A 23,450-nucleotide genomic window follows, 5' to 3' on the forward strand; every position below is an offset into this window, starting at 1 on the left:
TGTTCAAACATTTACCAATGAAACCTGTGTACTTTACTGGACAATGAATTATGATCCTTTTCAGAAATTATCCTTTTAAAACAAAACCTATAATTGAAGCTTAAGAGGAAAATCATGTAATGGAAATGTCCTCCAATCCCCTTTTAATTAACAGTACTGTGCATAAGTGCAAGCTGAGCTGCTCATTTCCTACAGACAATGCCTCTCAAAGCAGAAGATGTTATCTCCCAGAAAATTTCTATATTAAAGTGCTCTGGTTTGTGCTACTTCAGACCACTTCTATCCAACCGCCTTCCCCACTAGCCCAAAGAACACCTGACCTACTTTCCTTTTGTTCAGATCGGTGGGTTTGAGACGAGCATTTTGAACCTCCCGCTTTGTACGTGCAGACCTCAACATTCACACAATTTATGACAGTCTAATACTGCCATCTGCAGTGTCGGGCTGAAAGGGGAATGAGACAGGGCACACAGACTTCCACACAAACACCACCCAAACCTATTCAGAACTGCTTTACACAAATGTGTTACCTCTGGTCAAGAACACACTTTGGATCTTCTGAATTTTTAACCTTTATTAAACCAAAAAAAAAACCCCTCCCAAGTCGAACAGTTCCTTCATTTGACACAACCACGACATTAACCTGAAGAAATAAAGCACTGTCGCTTTAGCTTTTTACACCTTTGACATGTATCCTCACATAAGCAGTGCTGTGGAATTGAGGCAACAAGGTTAGGTACCCACATCTAAATAGTTCTCGTTAGATGCATTAAAGGCACTGCTATTTACCTGGAGAGTTTATTGTAAACAAAAATATGTAAATTCATACCAGTCACTAAAAAAGTTTCTAAACAGGTAATGAATTTAATAAACTTGTCAATGCATTGAATTTTTACTTTCGAATATGTATTTTTAGATAATAATTAGAGAAAAACCTTCATTTTAATACCTAATTCATTTTAGTTCACACTCTGCATTGCCTGCTGCAGTACAATGCCATCGTCAGTAACCATCCACTGAACACCATTCAGCTTAGCAGTACCAGAACTATACTGGATTCCTTTGCTTTTATCATTTAATCTTTCACACTAACAGTATCTCCCAAACATTTGTATGGACTGCTACCCAAACTGCATTTTTGGGAGCTAAATCATCTGGTTTTCCTTCATAATTGTTAATTCTTTGCTAAATAAAATAGCTGTTAAATAGCTTTTGGGGAGATAACTGAGCTTTGCGTTGCAGCAAACTGAACCCCCCTAACACCCTTCCTTTCCTAAACAACTAAGCTTCACATTTTGAGGAATAAAATACAGTATTTGCAAGTTGGAGCAGTAGTTTTTATTGCACCAGAGGATGCTTTCCCTAATGAAGATTTGAGAAACACCAAGAGATGGCCACACTCCTACCACCCCAGAGCAGATTTCTCTTGAGTGTCAGCACTACAGACAAAATTCCATGAAGTTCCTGCACGTGCTGTTTCCTAAAGCCACCCCCAGCCTGCTCCTTTTTTCTTCTGGACCCTACAAACTGCCTTTAAAGGATATTTAACTTTTCCACTGACTAGACACAGGGGCTTAGAGTGGAATCCAAGGTGTTTGCTTGTGGCCCTCGAAGCCCTGCTTTCTCAGAGGCAACAGAAGTAAGGGAATATTGCAAACATTCAAGTTGAAAGGCTGGAAAGAGTTTAACACAGTGAATAAACCTTACAAAACTCGACAAATATGGCATTTTACACAATGCTCCTTCATAAACACCACAGACTGGATAACAGTGTTCGAAACTTTTTAATTTTGAGGAGACTGAGGACATATAAAAAAAGTGTCAATAAATCATAAAAAAAAAATTGAATTCATTGGCATTATATACAAAACATCATTTTTATTTATTACCAGCAAGTATGGGTCATTATCACTTCAGTAATGAGATGTCAAATGTGCATCAAATGGCACTTTCAGATACACATTAAAAGTGATCACCTCAGTGACAAGTGTTCTGGACAAAATACAACCCTGTAAAGTTTGTAAGTATAAATTAACCTGTTATACAGCATTTCTATGAGATGCATTCAGTACACAAAACATTTTCAAGGAAGTTCTAGGGGTCTGCAATTGCTATGAGGGAAAAAAAATTTAGTCCTTCTGTCGCTTTTTTCCTTTAGCAGGAGTTTTGGAAGTATGTTCTTTTTCTGCATTTGGTTCCCAGAGTGCATTTTTCACAAATCTAGAGGCAGCTCCTTTATCGAGTCTGGCTGCCTTTTTCTTGTCTGTTATTTCTTTGACCTTGTTCATGTATGTTCTTATTCTCTCCTAGGGAGAAAAAAAAAAAAAAAGGAACAGTATTTCAAATCATTCTCCCAAATTACTGCTAAAATGAATCAATGAGTAGAAGTTCTCCACACTGCACACTTCCAGAACTATAATACCTAGAAGAACAGCATTATTTAAACAAATACACCAGGCCCTTTGCAAACTTGAGACTTCCCTTTAGCAGATTTCCCATCACAGGTGCCTCCCATACCATCTGCATGACACCCGCTCTAACAGGAACACAAAGTCCTGCAGAGATGCAGACTCTGCATCTAATTTGCAGAGATATGGGAACTGTTCTTGCAAGCAAAGTTAGAAAGTACAATAATGAAGTCAGTTTGGAGTCTGACCTACATAAAGATGTCAAAATAATATTTAAGTATTTGACACATTTATGGATGAATTATACTGCCTGACTACTGTCCACAAAAAATAAAAAATCACAAGTTCAAGCAAAACTAAAAAAGCATCTTGCACAAAAGCAAAAATGGTACAAGCATTACACATGCAACTACACAGAAGTCTAGGGGTTAAGTTCCTGAAATGATCAAGGGAGTTTATCAAAGAAATTATTTAGGGCAGCCTGATGAATTTCCAGCCATATCAGAAGTTCATTTTATGGCCATAAATAACAATACAGGCCTGTTTCCAGGGAATAGGGTACACTTTCTTGACCTATCTTAGCCTACCAAAGTTATTTGGTATTTATGGGTTTTGCTTTTTTTTTTTTTTTTTTTTGACCAAACCATGATTTGGACTCAGCCCCACAGATTTATACCCTCCTAGCTTATGTGCCTTCTCATCCTCATCTGCTCCTGCAACAAATAAAGAAAATTGCTTTGAGAGGGTACTAAGCAGCATTAAGATGGGAATCCCCCTCTGATAAGTGCCTGCTTCTCTTCACTGACTAGGGAGTACACTTACAGCAACTCTGCAAAACACTGAACAATTTAGTTTACGGATTTCAGATCTACTTATTTACCCTAATATGGCCTTTAACTGTAGGGCCTTTGGGTGTTACTGTCACACAAACAACAGTAACATATACATGTATATATATATATATATATATATATATATATATATATATATATACACACACATATATGTAGTCCTCTACCTGATACCTGAATTACAAATGTGGGTTAACAGAACACGTGTGGACATTGCTAAAATAAATTTTGATATGTAACCCACACATTTCTCACACAGCTGTTGCCACCTCTTTGAATCTGGAACAAAAGTTACAAGACTTACACTACCAGAACTGATTTTCAGCTCTTCAGTGATCATTAGAAGCAACTGTCAAAAACTTGGCCACTCTTTCTGTATCAAAAGCACAGCTTTAACAAGGAGAGCTTTACAGGGTCTGAAATCACGATCGGCAGTAACATTTCTTTGGTGACTGAGATGGCTAATGAGAACAGATGGCAAACCTACATGCTTTAACACGGGAAAAAAGGAACTGGGAAATGTCAGCTTGACAAAAGAAATGAATTCTGATAGCTTGAGTGTGAGTTTTATTAATACAGTTTAAATACCTGTATGTACACAAGGAGAGCAATTCTAAAAACAAAATAATCATGACAGAACTGTCTTTTTTAATTCCCTTTCCACGTGAATAAGAACATCACAATGCCTTTGGAAGGAAGGAATGTGCATTCATTCAACCTCGATACTTGCAAAAGGAAAAGAGATTTGAGTAACAATCTAGGCTAGGAAAATATTCACTCTTTCTTCAGAGTTAATGTGGCAGTTGTGAAGTAAAATACAAACATAAAATATCCACAGCAAAGGATATAGAAGTTTTTAGTATCACTAAATTAACACGGTGCTCAGACACTGTATAATATATGAGGAACAAAAAACTGACAGAAAGCTCATGAAATATTAACTGATGCGTTTTTTTAATATGACACAGTCTAGACTACTGAAAACCTCACAAAATTTGAAATAGAAGTATTCTCGTTATTCAGGCTTTCCACATTTTTTAGTCCTCCCTTCCATTCCACTGGTTATGTAAGTATTACATTTAACCTAACTATTTTACATCTTCTGAGATTTAATATTTTCATTTATTCAGAAATTAAAATGAGTAGTGAGAAGTTTTGATTTCTGGGTTGTTTTTTTTTTTTTCTTCAGGCTAAATGATTTGGGGTTTTTTTAAGTCAGCAGAATTTTCAAGATAGCTGGCCTTCTATACTGTAGTCATGCATCTAAATGGAGTATAAAGACAAAACTAAAGATTTATTACAGGTCGTAAATATGTCACTAATGCAGAATTACTGGACAATACACATACAACTGGTGCCAAAAAAGCTTTTAGCTTTGTTGCTGAACTGGATTCTTTACTGCTGAGAAAATGAATTAATGGAGGGCTTGGAAGAGGGAGGGGGGCACTTTCCCGTCTTCCCTAGTAAATCAACCACACTGTACTTTTAGAGTCATACAAAAGTAAGAAAAGGCAGCCTCAGAGATTAACATGATTCCAAGTATTTATAAGAAAAAAAAAATGCCATACTGGAAGTTATAAATTACTATCAGGCACATAACATTTTTCCATTTAAGAGATACAAGTGAAAAGCTGCTCTGTACAGATTCCAATTCTCAGCCAAAGGTGGAAAAAAAGAAAAGATAAGACGATATCATTCATCATCCTTTTCTAATTTCAGCAGACTCTACAATTTACTTTAAACAGCACTGTTTAAAAGTAAAAAAAAATTGCTTTCTTTAATTTAGAGAGCCCAGCAGGGCATATAAATAGTTATATAACACCACGTAGCACATGCATGCTATTATAGGAATGTATCATTTTTAAATGTAGATATAAACACTTTTTAACTTCTATTTGGGCTAACCACCCTGCACAAGTAGGATCCATGCAGCAGAAGCAACTCACCAGTTCTTGTTTCACTGGATGTTCCTTAGGACTGATTCCCTGGGTAGCCAAGTACACTACAAGAAAAAACAAGACTTTTTTTGAAACTGAAGGCTGCCTATGACTGAGCACTCACATAGGAAAGCCATGATTTCCACACAAAATCATTAATAAGAATTGTTAATTGTGCCATTAAGTATCTGACAAACTATTATTATCAAATATTGCAGCTCAAATACCCCCAAACAATTAAAATGGTTAAGCTTTTGGTCCTTTAAAGGACTGAAAAGGTTGTCACAGAGAAACCAGAAACATACTCATGCATGTAGAAAATCAGCTTTTCCAAATACAGATTTTTGATTCGGAGTTTCAACATCATTTACCCTATGGATGGCAATAATGTGGGTCCTCAGGGTAATTACAAGTTTTTAATTATTTGGCTATGAAGTATGATTATTTAGTGTTTGCGGCTGTCTAGGTGTTCAAATGGTAATCATAAATACTATGTTTTCCTTCTACCACATACTTACCCCAGAACATAGAATTTAATGTGTACACCGAAACCAAATCCAGCTTTGCTTGCTCAAGAGGATCTAACTAGAATGGAAAAAAAAAACAATCAAAACACATCATATTTGAAGATTTTTAAGCAAGATTGTAGTAATGTGCACATTTTATAATTGTGTATAACTGTATATACACGTATAGATGTTTTAATAAAAGAATACAGACTGAAGGAGCACATTTTTGCATCACAAGTTCACTGAGACTATGTTTATTCCTAATTTCCATGCCATCACAGGACCATTCATTCTCTCCTCTCTGAGTATTCAAGTAATTCTCCCAGTCTGAAGATAAATGCCTCAGACCCATACGACCAAAAGCACAATCCCTTAGCTTGTAGCTCTTGGACTACTGCTCCCATAGTCAGAAATAAGTCCACATTTCCCACAAAAATTTAATTCAAAATAGTTGTTGCTATCAATGGAAGGAAAAAAAAGTTCAGAAGTTGCTGAAACTCAAATGTCAACATACAATCAGTGAACGTTAACACGACACATGACAGACTGTGTGTTCATTGCACGCTGGAATACTTAGGGATATAAAGCAAAGGAAGAATAAAGGTAATGAAGGGGTTTTTGTTTCCCTTGACTGTCAAAGTCAATTTATTATTTTAGTCCTACACGACTTCCAGAAACTCTGATAACATCATTGTACAGCTCACTAGCTCTAACATGGATACTGTCAAAAGATCTGTGTTGTCAAGACTGTTCTCTTCATAATTTATTTGCGGAAGAAATCCTCACAGGATAAAGAAGTTCCCTCATGTGCTGCCTTTTTCTTGCCCTACAGAAAGAAATTACACGTTAGGCTTTAAATGTTACAGGAGAGAGATGCTTCTATGAAATTCTCAGGCACTACCTTGCTCTGATAAAAAGCCACATTTTGCAGACTTAATGCCTATAGCACAGCTAGAGGAGACAGCTCAGGTTCTGCAAGTCTAGACTTCTGGAATCAGATCAATTCTCACTTCTGCCAGTTCACCTTCTCATCTTGCTGGGTACACCAGCTCCATTCAGCTTGTTGTGAAGAAGTCTCAGTCAAAAATGTGAATGACCTCTCCATTATGGAAGAGCACGTTAAGGAAGGTCAGGAATAAGCTAGAATGTCCTCAAGCAGAATGACTCACTGGTAAGATCATCACTTATCAGCTTGGAAGAGCATGTGTGTCATTGTTGAGCTTGTCAGACCATCTGGATTTCTTAGAAATGGAAGAATTTAACAGTAAGTGTCAAGCGTGGGAGTGTCATTTTTGTTATTTCTTAGTGCAGGGGCTGGCCTAACAGACCCTTCTATTTCAGTTCAGGCTCTCAAGTATTTGTGTATTAATAAGGAAAAGGTTTTCAAAAGGAAGATAACCTACCTTTTGCAAAAGCTCACTCCTAGAAACTGACATCATTGTCTTCAGCATCTCATCTACAGAACCAAGAGACTTTTCAAATGCTGCGAGATAATCATGAATTTCAGTGGGGTAGTCTTCCATGTTATTGTCATCTTCCGACATTTCCATCTGGAAAGCGGAAACAAAAATAATAATGCTTTTCTTTAAGTACCTACAGAGTCAAAAGACTGTATTTTACAACACAGAGCACTAACATTCATTCATTAAACATTTTAAGAAATGTGAAGAGTTCCAGCAGCAGCAACACAGTTAAAGGACCTGTAATTTCAGGGATATCTCCTAGCTCCTGTGCAAAATGGCATGAAGGAGCGTTACAATTTACATGACTTTAGTAGCTATTCTTGCAACGGTCCTAAAACAGTATTTAGCTTTTATGATCTGTGATAGAAAGGAATTATTTGCATGTTTAAAAGAAGTGCTCTATAAATCACGCTATATAAAGAGCTACACCAAGCAGCAGGCAGGACACCAGGAAAAAACAAAAACAAAACTAACTAACTAACAAAAAACAAAACAAAACAAAGAAAACAAACAAAACAAACCCCACAAACCCAAACCACAAACCGAACCAATGGGGCTACAGTTTCGGTTTGTCTCAGGAACAGACATTACTTCAGCACCAGTTATGTCATGGTCAGTTCATTTAGGAGTAGGTCCAAAAAATTCTTCTTGTGAACTCTGTATCCAGTTTCCTGAAGTCCTTATGAGGTATTATATATAATCCCCCATATAACTCTACCTGTAACAAAGCTGAGTTGATATGGGGATTACAGAATACTCCTGCAATCTTGTCAACACATCAGTGCCCAGCAACTGGGAAATAAGATGTGAAAAATCCCAAAGCACCCCTTTTTTGTTCCCAGAATTTATAGTACCATGGTATGGCTACTGCCAAGCCATCTGGCTGCTGGTTTATAATCAATATCTTTAATTCCTCTCAAATCATAAATCACGTATTACCTTGGGGAGTTAATGTTACTTAGAGCTAAGTTATTTTCTACAACTTCTACTGAGCAACAACTTTTCGAATGTTTTAAGGAAAGAAGCGAAGAAATATGTAACTTTCCTGCCTATTTGGTAAGGTGCATCAAGAACAGTGGGATCACTGCAGACTTTTCTTCTTAGAACCTGTGTGATAATCCCAGTCTCCAGGTGTTGAGTACAGAGGTAGGGAACAAATCAGAGAGACTGCACGGTTGTTATTGTCTCTTACAACAAATGGGACAAAATTCCGTGAGAGAAAGAAATTAAAAAAGGAAAAATCTTAACCTCCAACAATCGCAGCTCAACGGAACAAGGCTGCCCTTTAGCCTGTGTACAGAACCCTTCACTGCTAAGTCTGCTGCTTCTGCCTGGGGAGCAGGAACAAATTACTAAACTTGTGTTTTCTATTCACTTCAACAGGAACTAGCAAGTTTCTACTCCTGCTGTGTAGGGATCTCTCTCTTTTCATTACCCTGTTGTTTCAGCATAACTAATCTCTAATCAGGATATGTCACAGTGTTGGCACGTGCCAACAATGAGGCAGCAGACAACAGCCTGAAGTAATTTTGGTAACATTAACAAGAAGATCAAACTACATTAAAAAACACCAGAAACTCCACAAAATTGTTTCCGCCAAAATCAACACAAGGGCAGTGTACTCACACCTGCAGAATCACAAAGCCAAGGATAAGAGGAACTCCATGACTCTGTAAACATACCCAAAAGCTTTACTGCCCTCAGCAGTTATGCTTCACTTATTAAACAACAAACAAATTTTTCCTCGAAGTTCTTCAAGAGTTTCTTTTTTTATATTTTGACCAAGCAAAAACTTAAGTCAGTCCCTGAAAACAATGTTTATTAGACAGGTTTTCTGATTTGAATTTACTGACTTTCAACCAGATTTTATTTGGCACTGAGTTCTCACTTTAAAAATTAAGGACAGCAGAAATATTCAGGTAAAAGAAGTAATGAAAAATTCCAGCTAGGTAAATTATGTGAACAATAGGAAATTCTAAAGGAAATAAGACAGAATTTTCATTATCAAGCAGTAAGACCTATGATGCACAACACATAATCTGTGGTTGTGTAACACTTTAAAAGATCTTTAATTTTGAGAAGGCCAAGAAAAGTTCATAACCCATAAAACACACAAGAAATTAACTACTTTGATTAGGGTCACCGAGGGAAAAAAAAAAAAATTGATGAAAAATGTTGTACAACTTCATAACACCAACTTACCAGAAACAAACTCCCCTTTTAATAACTCTGAGCTGACATGTAGTTTTTGGGGGAAAAAAAATAAGAATATGTATTTGAGGAAGAAAAGGACTTTAGATTGCAAAAGTAAACCACTTTCATGAGAAAATTTATGCATTGCATTTAGGTCTGTTTACAGAATGTTTATTTGTTTCCATAGGTGGAAAATTTCTAAATACTCTGAAATTTCTGAAAAATTCTGACTAAACTCTCATTTATTGAGAAAGATGACTACATTTATGTAAACTTCTGCAGACTCTGTAAAAACAACTACACAGGTGACAATCAAAAGCAGTTGGCTGTAATGTTAACATGGCTATTGATCTAAGATACAACCAAGTTAAATGCCGTATTAAGGTATTTTAAATAAAACCAAACAAAATACAGGTGGTTGTGCACAACACTACTAGCAAAATTAGCTGCATTTATCTTCCAGGAGAAAGAAGAGAAGAACTACAGACCCCTTTTAAGAAAAGCACACCCAGGAAAAAGAGAAACTGCAGTCAATTTTCAGGTGGCTTTTATGAATTATCTTTTACTATATCGAGGGGTGATTTAACACAAGCCTCAGAAAGCAATTGCCAGCTGGATTAAAAAGCAAAACCAAACTTTCCCTACCCCCAGCAAAACCCTGTCATACTGAAAGATATAAACTCTAATTAGGCCATAAGTACCTCTACGAGAGATTTTGCTGAAGATACATTGTGAAAGTAGTGGAAGCTACATGCATCTGTCAACACGGCAACAGGAAACCACTTAAGACAGAAATTAAAAATGCTCAGTGTTAGCATCATGCACCTGGGTTTTCAACTGGAATTAAAACTGGAAGTTCAGGATAAAAATGGTGTATTTGAAATATTTAGTAACATGTGAACAGAAGAAAAAAAAAAAGGCAATTTAGCATTCTGCTAAATAGTGCAATTCATGCATCGTGTTAATTCATGTGTATTCCTTAAGCATTAAAAGGCCTTTTCTTCGTACTTAGCTCAGATCTTTTACTTTTTTTTTCAGATTATTCACCTGATGAAAATCAGATTAGGTAATTAGATTATCTCTTCTTTTTACGGATATTTACAGATTGCATCGAAGGAAAAAACCAAACTAGAGAAAACAAACCCCAAAACCTTCTGATCAGGACACATAAAACTGCTCTCAAATTCAAGGGCATAATTTGCACTATATTACAACTGGGAAACAGCCAAGGAATCCCTCCCTTCAAAGCCACAGCTCACATCTATCAGCCTCTTGCTGATGCCACTGAGTCACTTGAGCTTCAAAGGATTTGCAAAGTTTATTCTCATCTGTTTTAAAAGGAGATTAAAATTTTAAGGGAGAGAATAATATTACAGGCTCATTTACACTTCAGCTAGTGGGGGATATCCCATGGGAAAACAGTTATCTCAGCTTGGATTAAACATCACTCCTTCACCACGGTCCCATCTATATCCACTGGTGTAAACCTTCAACTCCATCTGCACGATTCATTAAACATTTTTACTCTCTGTAATCAACTGACCCAAATTCTGCATCTTTGGTGACACAGTGGTGTCTTCTTCTGAACAAATCCAATCCAACCTGCCTCTCTCTGCTCCAACCCATCAGTACACCCAGCACAACAATAAAAACAGCTTTCTTCGGGTTTGTGCAGAACACTTATTCCTGGGAGGTTTTCAAGAAAGCACCCACACTCAGATAAGCTGTCACACTTCAGCTCAAGTTCACTCCAAAGTGATACTAACTTTCTGTCTCTAAACTGGCCTTTAAAACACATACTTTCCTTGGCACTGCACCTACCAGGAACTGCTTGCACAGCAAAAGTTCCTGGTAGACAACTGATTGTCTCCTTGGACAAATCAGTTTACACACAGTGGGGATAACCCTCAGTATTGAGTAATTCTGTCCTACCAAATTCAAAGCAAACAGGAAACCTGCCCACAGTTTGCACCTCTGGTAAACTATGGAGAGTTTACTGCTTCTAAAACCTCCTTCCACTCTCCAGTGGTATCACCACCATGAATATGAACATCCAGAATTAAAGCCAAGAGGTTTTTTTCGATCCTTTTAAAACTGCTGACCTAGTTTCCTTTTAGCCACTTGTTCCACAATACACGAAAAAGCACTTCTCTTTACCAGAATGCAATTTTCTGTATTTGCAATTCACGCAGTGTCTCTCTGTACCATTCTGAACAGCAACTCAAAAGGATTTTGGGCTGGTTTTTATTTGGTTGTGGTAACTATAATTTTTATTTGGCTGTTCACTATAAGAAGCATGTTTAGCCATTTATTTGATTCAATGTAACTGTGGAATGTTTGTGTTTAGCATCAATTTCACTGATGGGGGGGGAACATCCACCTGGAATTATGGTGGCCAGTCCATTTCAGTGCACTGTTTGTTTGTTTATTTATTTAGAGGAAAAGCAGACCGCAGATGAAAAAACAATGCTAAAAATCTCAAGCCACTTCAAAGAGAAAGGCACTTATCAGAAAGGGTTCTGTGACTTGTGCACTGCTTTTCTGATATGAAGCCTGAAAATTCTACCAAGTACTTCTGAGTTTCTCACACTCTGGAGAAGAGCCTTGGGTTGAGTGTTTTCTCATTTCTTTACCAACAATCGTACAGGATTAGCAATATCCGGGTATTTTAGATTTGAAGTGGGGTTTTTTGGCACTTTTAAAGCCAAGAAATACGCCAGACCCCTTTCAATGTTGACTTCAAAATCCAGTTCTTCCATTTTCGTTTGCCCCAAAAACGAGGCCTTTTTAACGGGCATCATCTAAAGTTTAATTTGCTAGTCAAAGTCTCCATTCCACGTTGGTGGCATCAACTAAGCCCGTAGTCAGAAAGCTGTGACAAAGTGTAAGGAAGGGGACGATTTGACCTTTGCAGGAAGATGAGATACAGAAGTTTCATTACAAGGTAACTTTAAGCACCACCTGCCTTTCTGTTAGGCGCTGCTTAACTCTTTCAGCGGCCTGCACATGCACACTGCACCTTCTCCTGGAAAAACTTCGCCAAGTTCTCAAGGCTCCTCAAGCTGCGACGCTGTTTTTGCTCATTTTTAACAGCGACGTAACCGCTTGCTGCCTACAGAACATCCATCCTCAGAAGTCTAAAGCCCGTGTTGTCTTTTTCACGTAAACAAGTGGTCAACATGTCCTGCATCAAACATTCAAGGCCAGGCCGGATGGAGCTCTAAGCAACCTCGCCTAGCTCAAGGCGTCCCTGTCCATAGCACGGGGATTGGAAAGACGCGATCTTTCCGCCTTCCACCCCGAACCACGCCGCGATTCCCAAACCGCGCTCACTGACACCACCACCAGCGGCCTTGCCTCCCGACAGCGCACTTCCCCGTTCACCGAGGCCTCGGCAAAGCCCCGGAGAGCCAGAGGAAACCCCCGGCGCGGGGGGACACCGGGGGGCGGCCGCTCGTACCTGCGGGCGAGAACCGCGCGGAGCTGCGGGCACGGCGGCGGCGGGCGGGGCCGGCGGTGACGACACGGCCCAGAAGGGAGGCGGAAAGGGCGGCACAGAGAGCCGGCCCGGAGGGGAAACGATTCCGGAAAGGGAGACGGGCCGTGGGGCCCGCAAACAACCGCGTCTGGTCAGGAAATCGTACACCTGGCGTAGAGGCTGCTGTGGGGTAGGCCCCGATATGCGTAATAAGCGCACGGCAGTGGGGTGTGCATGAAGGGGAGGGGGGAAAGGAAGAGATGAATTAAAGGGGGGAAGAGAAGAGAGAAGAGAAGAGAAGAGAAGAGAAGAGAAGAGAAGAGAAGAGAAGAGAAGAGAAGAGAAGAGAAGAGAAGAGAAGAGAAGAGAAGAGAAGAGAAGAGAAGAGAAGAGAAGAGAAGAGAAGAGAAGAGAAGAGAAGAGAAGAGAAGAGAAGAGAAGAGAAGAGAAGAGAAGAGAAGAGAAGAGATCCAGCTGATGTCCAGGGCAGGGATACCTTTTTATGGATAAGTTTCCCTGCCCTGGAAGACTCGTTTCTCTCTTTCTATGTACGTTAGTTCTCATGCACAGTCTATTCTCTCAAGGGTCTTGAGTGGTCTTGATCGCCCCTACAGCCCGTGCCCACTTCTTGGCCTCATCCCTGTGCTTGCGCTGTGACATGTTGTGCTTATCTCCAAGAGCTTCAGCAAGGATGTTTGTCCGGGAAAAGTGGTGCCCTGCTTCCTCATGGCCCCTTTCTCCAGTCACAACCTGTTCTTCCTCACACCGTGTTAATACCAACAGTGTTTTGTTATTACCAAGAATTCTTGTGTGTTGGGATTCCTGTCTGATTCACTGGCTCCACAACCATCCAGTTATCAGTGTTTGAGACGCACATCGGGGTCTTATCTTCTGGGATTCTGCAGTGGGGAGGGAGATGCTCTTTTAAAGCAGGGACACGCTTTCCAGCTGCTGGCTCCTCTCAGTGGAGAAGGTAAACAGCCGGCATGACATATCTCCAGCTGTTCCCAAGCTCTTGCAGTTGCTTCCTGGAAAAAGGGAGGCGGAAACTATGTGTAGAGATTGCATGGAGTCATCCCAGGGGGTCAGCACTGGTTCCTGCCTGACACTGCACATCTTTGCCTCACCCTCAAGTGAGAGTTGGTTTCTAAGTGTGTTATTGGCTGTGTTTTCCACTATGTTTCTCCACAAGTCCAGAGGAGGTTACCACAATGATTGGAGAGACGGAGCACCTCTCCTGCGAGGGGAATTGGTTGTTCAGCCTGGTAAAGAGGTGGCTTAGGGATGATCTATTTGCGACCTCCACTACCTGAAGGGAACCCACAAGAAAGATAGAGAGAGAGACTTTTTACAAGGGCATGTGATGTTAGGACAAGGGGGAATGGTTCCAAACTGAGCGTAGTTTTAGATTAGGTGTTAGGAAAAAATTCTTGACTGTGAAGGGCACTGGAGCAGGTTGTCCAGAGAAGTGAATGCCCTATGCCTGGAAATGAAAGGCCAGGCTGGATGGGGCTCTGAGCAACCTGGTTGAGTGGAAGGTGTCCCTGCCTGTGGCAGGGGATTAGAACTAGAGCATCTTTAAGGTCCCTTCCAACCCAAGTCATTCCAGGATTCTATAAGATTTCAGCAAATAAATCTGGGTTCAAAATGCAGGGGATTAATATTTCTCCATTGCAAGAGCTCACTGACTGGAAGATTGTACTAACACATCTGTGCCTCCCAAAGATAAGATCCTCATTTTACAGGTTTACATTCTGACAGTCAAAAATATTAGCGTTACTTGCCAAAGACCTCTTCTTGCTTCCTGTTCAAAATCTCATCAGAAGCTCATTGTAACTCAGGTTTTGCAGCCTATCCCCTCCAAGGCAGATCGAGATAAGATCACTGCAGTCCTTCATCATATTTGAAGAGGGCCCCCTCTCAGCTGTGGGTTACCAGGAGCCTGTATGTGGCTGACTAAATTGTGACTGCTTGCCTGAAGGGAATGTGCTGAGCTGGCTTGCTCAGCAACAGAGTTCCTAGAGGAAGAAAAAACCAGGTCGTGTCTGGAGAAGGACAAGTTCAAGGCTGGGGAAAATAGAGTTATATCTCTAGGGGAAACAGGGGTAGAAGTTGGTGATCTTACCTAGCTTCAGAGCACCTCCATGCACCTTCAATGCTTTTAAAAATACCACAAAAGCGAGCTTACTTTTAATAGTGGGTTTACATAATCTAAGTGCTGTACTATGTCAATTGTAATTAAATCAGTGTGTACTGCAACAGAGTCTTTCTCCATAGTCACAGCTGGAAGCATATCTGAAGATCTTCAGATGTCATTGTCACTTGTTTACATCTTGTCTCCTTTTACTACAGGAGATTTGGAGGTTTAACTTTTCAGTTTCAACCCAAAGTGACTGCAAATGAATAAAAACTTGGGGTTTATGGGTATTATAAAAGCAGCAAACACAGGGATTTATTTAAGAGCCTTTCAGCTATATGTGGGACACATACAAGTCGTAAAATCACTGGGGTAGAGAATGGCATCACTACTGTGTGCTAATATTTTAGTGTAATAATACCAATTTTATTGCATTTTCTTAGCCATTTCTTATTTTCAAAAAACACAGTTCTAATTATTTGCTCATGTTTATTTTTTACTAGTACAGCAGCAGAACCATGCACTGTAAATAGAAGGGAATTTAGGAGAGTTTTCTTTTCAAAATGTTCAGAAATGAAACAGTCTGAAGGGTAGGAGAGAATTAGCAAGACCTGCACTCCTAAATAGAATAATACTTTGCACTGCTAGTATGCCAAATGTCTGCAAGGAGGTCAGAACACTTAATGTATGTTGAGTTCATTCTTACCTCAGTATTCACATGTCACAGACCGGGAAACACAGAGAAGGGATTTGATTGATGGACTAATTGATTTACCAAATGTTAGATAGAAATTGTTGCCGGAGTCTTATTTCCTAAACCCAATATTTTGTTGAATGTTGCGGCCAGGTGGAGGGGAGCAATCACACCGACTCAATGTAAATAAGACAAAAGCTCCGTTTATTAGGCTCCGCGTTACAGCATATATACGCTTTCTACTTCCGTGCACGCAATCACGCATAATCCGATTGGATACCTTGCTTTGTTCACGCGCCTTCCATGCGCCTTCTTTTTAAGCTGATTGGTTGTCCGGCTGCGCTGATTGGTTGCTATGTTCATCATTCTCCTCCCAGCTTCTCCGGTTCTGCGGTTTCTACATCCTGTTTTGCTTCAAAATCATGTAAACTCAGCACTTAGCTCCTTATTAACTGTCCTTTACTTGACCTTATATTCTCCTATATTCAGTCACTACTTGCCTAAGGCCCCCAACATCTCCCCCTCTTTTTTCAAAAATGCTATCAGCTATGCATTGCAGTCGTCCTATAACACATTGAATAATACATGGCCCTAGAAGCAAAATAAGCAAAAAAATCAATACAGGTCCCGCAAACATCATGAATAACCCTTTCAGCCATCCTGGGATTTGCAATGAATTTAACCAAGTATCTAGTGGATTAGTATTTATTGTAAATTTTTTCATATTATTTCGTAGTTCCTGCAGCTTCTTATGAATCGATTCAGAATGGTCTGAAATATTCAAGCAACACATACCTTCAAAGTCTTCACAGCCATGTCCTTGAGCAAGAAGCAAAAAATCAATAGCGGCACGGTTTTGGAGCACAGCGTGCCTAACACTATCAACATCAACAAGCAAATCTGTTATAATTGCAGATGTTATATTAATTTGCTTTCCCGTCCAACAAGCTAAGCGGCGTAGCTGAGTTAAAGCCTTCGCAGATGCGACCCCTGGAGTGAAAAAGGAAGCCACAATTACGGTTGGGCACTCCCACAACTCGACATTATCTTTGCAGTCAGGTCCCAACTGATACACATTCCGATGGGATCGATGCCAGGACTGGGGCCTTTTTGCACTTAATACTTGTTGAATAGTGGGGGCGAACAAAGTCAGTTTACCAAAATAACATGGGCCTCCTATGGGTTGTGAAGGAATTCCCTGCCATGCCCTGTCACCACAAATTAGGAACACACCTGGGGGCAGCTGGTGCGGGTCTGTTCGGTTTAAGGTTATTGGTATTGTCCAATTGTCACAATAGCCAGTGCTGTTAAAATATATTTGACCACTGGGGGAAACATCTGTGCCATTAGGAAGATACCTTGGGCCAATCATTTTAGGCCTTTTATCATACTGTTTTGAACTTCCATGTCCCCGATACCTAAATTCAAAACAGTATGAGCTTGGGGAGGAGCCTAAGAGCTGCAATTCCTGTGGCTCGGGTCCTGTAACATTTAAATTCTTACTAATGTAATAGGCTTGAGCACCCACTGGGTTTGGTTTGTAATGGGACGAGTTTGTTTGTGATGCACACGGGCTAGCACTACCACCGTTACCCATGCAAAACGTCTGGTTCGCGGTGGTTATGTTCATCCATCTTGCAGTCCATCCTTGAAAGTTTGAGTTGTCATTAGTGGTATTCAGTGGCATGCCTACTAAGCAGGTTCGAAAAGGGTCGCTAGGTGTTGCCATTGATAAACAAAATGATTCCTGCCCTGTTTGGTTGGCCCAAGTAATCCACATGTTTTGTCTCAGATCGATATTGTGCAACATCCCGTCATTGCTACCTATCATTGTAGACCACCACAAAAACAAATACCACAAAGGCAAGTAGAATCCCCTAAAGTTGGGGCAATTCAGCCAATATCTTGGCCGGGTCCCATTCAACCTCCTCATTCTTTGCCATTGGAGTTGGTTGCTTAATATTACAGGGTGTTCCATCTTTATGACAACAAAAATAATCTTCAGTGGAAAACCCGGTATATCGAAATTGTCGTTGTAAATATTGCTCCCAATTCTTATGTTTTACCTCTGGGCTATCACACTTCAAAGGTGTGAGTGTCTTGCGACAACGTATGTTAACAATCTCAATAATGTCTGGCAAGGGTGTGTTGGGATGGTAACAATATCTCTCTGGGTTCAATCCAAATGCAAAAATTTTCCACCACCTTTTAGATCCTTCTATTAATTGTCCTGTAAGCATGCCTATCCGCAACGCACACGCAGTTATTTTTCTTTCACTATTATAACATTCTGCACAAACTCCTCTTGGAGAGTGGCCCCTCCTACAATGTGTCCACCACTTTTCTTTGCATACCTTACAAATATAACATATAAAAGGATAGCACTCACACTCTGGCCCTATACACACAATACGCATTGGCAAACGGTGGTTTCCCGATGATCCTCCAGATCCTTGTAGAGGAGTCCCATTCCGATGATACCTAGATCTGCACTCAGGGGTTCGATGACCACCCTTATTACAACGAGCACACAGCATTCCATTAGCCTTCTTATTTCCCACGATTTCTTTCCCTCCTCGCTTAGGACATTCCCTTTTAAAGTGCCCTGACTGACCACATAAATAACAGCCTTTAGGCCCCTTATCACCTTTTCCTAAATTTCCTTGTTTTAAAGCTACAGCCAAGGCAGCGGCGTGTATATTGGCTCGTTTCTTTTCCTCTTCCCATGGGGCTTTTGTGCAAAGGTCTACCATTTGAACCAAGGTGGATCCTTGAGGCAGTGTTCTTAGTAAAACTTTGCAAGTATCATTGGCATTTTGGGTGGCCACCTCTTTAAGCAAGGTTGTTTTGATATCGGGATCAATATCAGGTACAGACTCCATTGATTCTCTTAACCGATCAACAAAAGTTAAAAATGGCTCATTTTCCTTCTGCCTAATTTGTAAATAGGGAGGATTCGGTTTTCCTATCTGAGGCAAAGCAGTAAATGCCTCCAGGGCGGCAGCTTTACTCTGTGACAAAACGTGACGCGGTAGGGCTGCTTGCCTTTGAGGGTCTCTGTATTGCCCCGACCCCATAAGCATGTCTATTGAGGCAGCTCGAAGGGGATCTTGGATCGGTAAGTCGAGGTTTTGCACCTGATAATGCTCCAGCCTTTCTTGCCATTTTACCAAAAACAATGTATATGCTTTTGGTTCCAATAAAGTTTCCATAATTAATCTAATATCGGCAGGCACCAATTCCTGATATTTTACAAACGCTGTTAGTTGTCGCCTAACTGCCGAATTAGTTGCCCCATACGCCATAATACTTTGCTGTAATTTTTGAATTGCATTCCACTCTAAAGGTGCCCATTCAGGACCATTTACTGTGGCCCGTACAGGGGCCGCAAGCATCCCCTCTATCTCCATTGGGCCTTGAAGGTTTACACTCGTTAACAAACCTTTCCATCGTTTTGCAGCATCAAAAGATGGGTCTCGAGGTATATTTACCTCCCCACTTTTTACATGTGATCTGGAACCTGCTCCAACATAACCTCTTTGTTGTTCGTTTTGCCAAATGGCTTCTTCCAACTCATCTATTTCTCGTTTCGTCAATCCTTCCCCTACCCCACACAGTTGCTTGATTTTACTCTGCCCCTCTCTTAAGGACAATTCTCCTCTTTTTATGGCATTTTTTATTCCTTCTCGGCCCCCCAAGTCTCTTTTTTCTTTTTCCACTAATTGCCGTTCAATATTTTTGATACCTTCTCTTACTGCCCGATAAGCTTTCTCATACATCTCCCTTCTTTCCCCTTTTTTCCCCAGTTTGTCCATTGCTTGCATTTCAGTCATTAAATCAGCCATTTGTTGACATTGCTGTTTCAGCTCATCTATTAAGTCTGCGTATGGGGAATTTATGGTACTCTTTCCTTCCCCTTTTTCATCAGGCAGAGGGATCTTGACAGGGTCAACATCCATAGGTTGTGTCCCTTTTTGAGAAGTCTCAGCAGGGGGAGCAGAGGGTTCGGGTGGAGGGATCCAAGGAATAATCACATCATCAAATTCACCTTTCTTTTTTGCAGGGGCTGCCAATATAGTTTCTGGGCTACTATAAGAGGGAACAGGTTCAGCGTATGGTCCCCATTCAAGCAAGTCAGTTTGTTCATTGGGCTCAGGCTTCCTTCCACTAATAGCGTCTTGCAAAGCAGCGGCTATTTCCGCATCAGCGTGTACTTGGTCTATCATTAACCGTACTGCGCGGTATGTACGCGCCAGCTGCTTGCTGCCTTTCTGCCCACTTTGTACGCTCTCCCATAGTTCCTCCCCTATTTTTTTCCAATTGTCTTGTGAGAACAATTGTCCTGTTGCAGTTAGTAGCCCCCTCCGGCGACACCAAAACAGAAAGTCTACCAATTCCTGCCTTGGAATTGGCTGTCCAGTCTTCTTGGCCACTGACAACAGTCCGTCTATCGTAGCCTTTTCGATCGCTGATACAGCGGAGCCCATCCCGTCCCAGACAATAAAGTCTGCCTCACTCACCGGTCAGAAGTCCTCGTGGCCACGAATATCCCTGCCTCCTTGCGCAGCCCTGCTTCTTGAGCAGCCGGGATTCTCCACCTTCTCTCGTCCGCTTGAGGGCAGTCCTCTACTCCCGTTGTCCCGCCATCACGTCGGGGTCACCAGAATGTTGCGGCCAGGTGGACGGGAGCAATCACACCGACTCGATGTAAATAAGACAAAAGCTCCGTTTATTAGGCTCCGCGTTACAGCATATATACGCTTTCTACTTTCGTGCATGCAATCACACATAATCCGATTGGATGCCTCGCTTTGTTCACGCGCCTTCCATGCGCCTTCTTTTTAAGCTGATTGGTTGTCCGGCTGCGCTGATTGGTTGCTATGTTCATCATTCTCCTCCCAGCTTCTCCGGTTCTGCGGTTTCTACATCCTGTTTTGCTTCAAAATCATGTAAACTCAGCACTTAGCTCCTTATTAACTGTCCTTTACTTGACCTTATAGTCTCCTATATTCAGTCACTACTTGCCTAAGGCCCCCAACAGTTTCAATCACAAGATCAAAAGGAAAATGCAACACATGCTGATCAATGTTCAGATCCAGCCAACTCTGTTTGTGGAGGACTGTAACCATGTAGAGCATTAATGCAGTACAGATTGTGCTCTGTATTCCTTGGTCTTACAGCGTGGCTCTGTCTCCTTCTACTGGTTTACATTTGTTACAGATTTGCTCCTACTGCCTCTGGACTGCTACAGATTGATACTTTTGTTCAGTTAACTGCAGTTCCTACACTGAGTGCCACGTCTTGGAATTCCTCGAGCCAATTCACTCAGGAGAGTATTAGGTATAAAAGCATTACTTTTCTGCTTAAAATGGCTGCAATGCCTGTTTGGTTTTCAGGAGCAGTGAGCGAGGAGTTAAGAATTCACATTTATCCCAGCCAAAATCTGATTGAGATACGGCTCATATAATGCAAATGGTTTATGCTGGTGCCACTCTGAAAATTTATTATTATTTTATATATGGATATCTATAGACAAGTCTATCCACAAAAAGCTGTACTGGCATCTGGTACTTAATGGAAACCATTTCATTTGAGAGGCCTATGAATGATTATTAATTTTTCTCTATTGTTCCCAAAACAAGAGAAAGCAATCCTGAATATTTTTGCCAAAACAGTCAAAGTGACAGGCATCTTTAACATAATTGCTGCATTATTATGATGCATCTCACCCACTGTACATACAACATAATGATTCCTGCAAAGTCAATGTTCTTTGTGGAGCAAAATCCTGGAGTCTTGGCCCCACTGGAATCATGACACAGCCTGGGTCATGCAGAGCACCACAGCCTGATGGACAAACCAGCTGTGGCAACTCCATCTCCCTGGAACAACACCACCGAAAAAGCTTTGGGAGATGTCACACAGAGGATAATGTAAATGAAAAAATATAGCCTGGATTCTTCTGCTGTGAATGTAACAAAGATTACTAGAAGCTAATTGTAGCAAAAGGGTTAACAAAACATTTGCAGGATAAAAATACAGACTCTAAAATCAGACCAAAATGTGGCCAGCAGACCAGTTTGGGAGATGCTTGTGTGTGTAGTACACGTGTCTGAAGGGCACCTTGGGCCTTTTGGAACAGGCATTTTGTTTTTGTGAGGCCCCCTCCTTGGCAGTGTAATCTAATGAATTTTCAATCTAATTTCTTTGCAGTGTAATCTAATGAACCTGCAGTCCCACGTGTGGGCAGACCAGCAAGTTACCAGAAGAGGGTGTAGCAGGAACAAACTGAAGCACAAACTTCCATCTGCTTGCCAGTGTTGCCCTTTGTGCACTTGTTCCTTGGTGGAAGAATGATGAGTGCCCAATGTTTCCTCTGGTAAATCAGGAGACAAACATTCCTCAAAGGACAGTGACAGGCAGCTGCCTGCCTTGATGCCCTGTTTGTGGGAATTTATGTCTCTGCCTGAATTCTGCTGAGCCCAGATATATGCAGGGAGAGAGGGCAGGGATGGAGATTTTACAGTGATTTATTCCAGTGCAGATGGTGAGACGAGGAAGAGAGACCAAGGTATCTGTCTGGCTGCCAGCTTTCCTTTTCTTACTTGCTAGATGGGGAAGAGTGTCTTGAGGCTAACCCCCATTTTCAGCAACTAAAAATCCTACAGTAGTGGCATTAGCACAGCGAAAAAGAAATGTAACCTCCAAAACTTTCCATGTTCTGTTACACATTGCTGAACTTAGGGGCAGCATATGTGGTAGCTTAAGCCCAAGTGAACTAAGACTCACCTTTCAGTTAAAACGCTCTGGAAATGCCTTTTTTTTTTTTTTTTTTTTTTTTTTTTTTTTTTTTTTTTTTTTTTTTTTTTTCCTGCACTTAGATTAAATTAGAATGGCTTTCAACCTACTAAGCACAGATTTTTTTTCTCTTTTGAAAACATACGATTTCTAATCAAAATACAGATGCAAAAGGACATGGAAAAAGGGAAACTGAGATTGATGTGTCTTTGGTTTAGGGAGGAAAAAAAATATAATTCAATAAGACTAGCTTAAGCCCTCTAATTAAAGCTTTTTTTTAAACATAACAGATAGAGAGTATGAGATCCACACTGAGATAGTGATAGTTGGTGCAGATCAAAAGAGCTTGTGCTCATGCCAGCTAGATTAAATGACAGGATGTGGTGAAGTACTGGGTTATTTTACATACAAGGCCTTATTTACTGAATGTATATATATATCTATTAGGTTAAATGCATTTATATATGGGAACTGTAGAAATAAATTGAAAGCAATCGATCATGTGTAAAGTATTTGTTCTGATACTGTTCTAAGATTGCATTTTTTCCAATTAGTATGTAAAGCTGTCATTTTTTACAGCTGTCTCTCTTTTACTAAGATTGTGTAACTAAATTGTATTAGAAATTGAGGTTTATTTTTAAATGCATTGGCATTCCACCTCTCTCACTTGTTAGCTTCTGTGCCTAAATTCAGTAGAATCATAGATTTTATACTCTGTTTTAGCAGAAAGCCTAAGACAACTTTAGGAGTAAATTAAACTTAGGACCTAAATTGTAGTTATCATTTTAAAGTGTTTTTTTAATATTTATTTATCTGCACATGCCCCCTAAAGAACACCGACTTTAGACAACTTCACTGAATGTGCAGGCCACAAGCCTCTCACAAACCGGTCAGCTCAACCAAACAATCCCTCTTTGCTATCTAATCTATTTGAAAGGAACCATTTGGGGAAGATGAGCTGAACTGTATTGGCAAGCTGTGT

At 40.4% G+C, this 23,450-nt stretch overlaps 1 protein-coding gene and 1 long non-coding RNA gene across 6 annotated transcripts; one reads left to right on the forward strand and one right to left on the reverse strand.

The window, feature by feature from the left end:
• Positions 1-1,765: 1,765 nt before the first annotated feature.
• C1D (C1D nuclear receptor corepressor) lies at positions 1,766-20,897 on the reverse strand. Of its 3 annotated transcripts, none has more exons than XM_066177760.1 (5): positions 20,191-20,897; positions 7,109-7,255; positions 5,715-5,781; positions 5,206-5,261; positions 1,766-2,306 (listed from the first exon to the last, which is right to left on the reverse strand). In XM_066177760.1, exons 2-5 carry the CDS (start codon positions 7,253-7,255, stop codon positions 2,130-2,132), a joined length of 447 nt encoding a protein of 148 aa, XP_066033857.1. In that variant the 5' UTR covers positions 20,191-20,897; the 3' UTR covers positions 1,766-2,129. The 3 variants fall into 3 exon arrangements, with proteins under 3 accessions (XP_066033857.1, XP_066033855.1, XP_066033856.1); XM_066177758.1 differs by lacking the exon at positions 20,191-20,897 and adding an exon at positions 13,637-13,725; XM_066177759.1 differs by lacking the exon at positions 20,191-20,897 and adding an exon at positions 12,822-12,896.
• On the forward strand, positions 12,923-22,469 carry LOC136286319 (uncharacterized). 3 transcript variants are annotated; one of them, XR_010719851.1, is made up of 4 exons: positions 12,923-13,029; positions 15,824-15,852; positions 20,891-21,010; positions 21,884-22,469. It is a non-coding gene; the product is annotated as an uncharacterized lncRNA (long non-coding RNA). The 3 variants fall into 3 exon arrangements; XR_010719850.1 differs by lacking the exon at positions 15,824-15,852; XR_010719852.1 differs by lacking the exons at positions 12,923-13,029; positions 15,824-15,852 and adding an exon at positions 13,210-13,387.
• Positions 22,470-23,450: the final 981 nt, after the last annotated feature.

Source organism: Chamaea fasciata, unplaced genomic scaffold, assembly GCF_029207755.1.
Source record: "Chamaea fasciata isolate MVZ Bird 193981 ecotype frontalis unplaced genomic scaffold, bChaFas1.0.hap1 SCAF_3, whole genome shotgun sequence".
Classification (NCBI taxonomy): Eukaryota; Metazoa; Chordata; class Aves; order Passeriformes; family Sylviidae; genus Chamaea; species Chamaea fasciata.

Bases quoted from the DNA above. Each gene is read 5' to 3' on its own strand.
- C1D (XM_066177760.1), bottom strand. From the start codon at position 7,255: ATGGAAATGTCGGAAGATGACAATAACATGGAAGACTACCCCACTGAA. The intron at 5,262-5,714 runs GTAAGTATGTGG...TTTTTCTTGTAG, and splicing joins ATTAAATTCTATGTTCTGGG to TGTACTTGGCTACCCAGGGA. The intron at 2,307-5,205 runs GTGAGTTGCTTC...TTTTCTCCCTAG, and splicing joins ATCCAGTGAAACAAGAACTG to GAGAGAATAAGAACATACAT.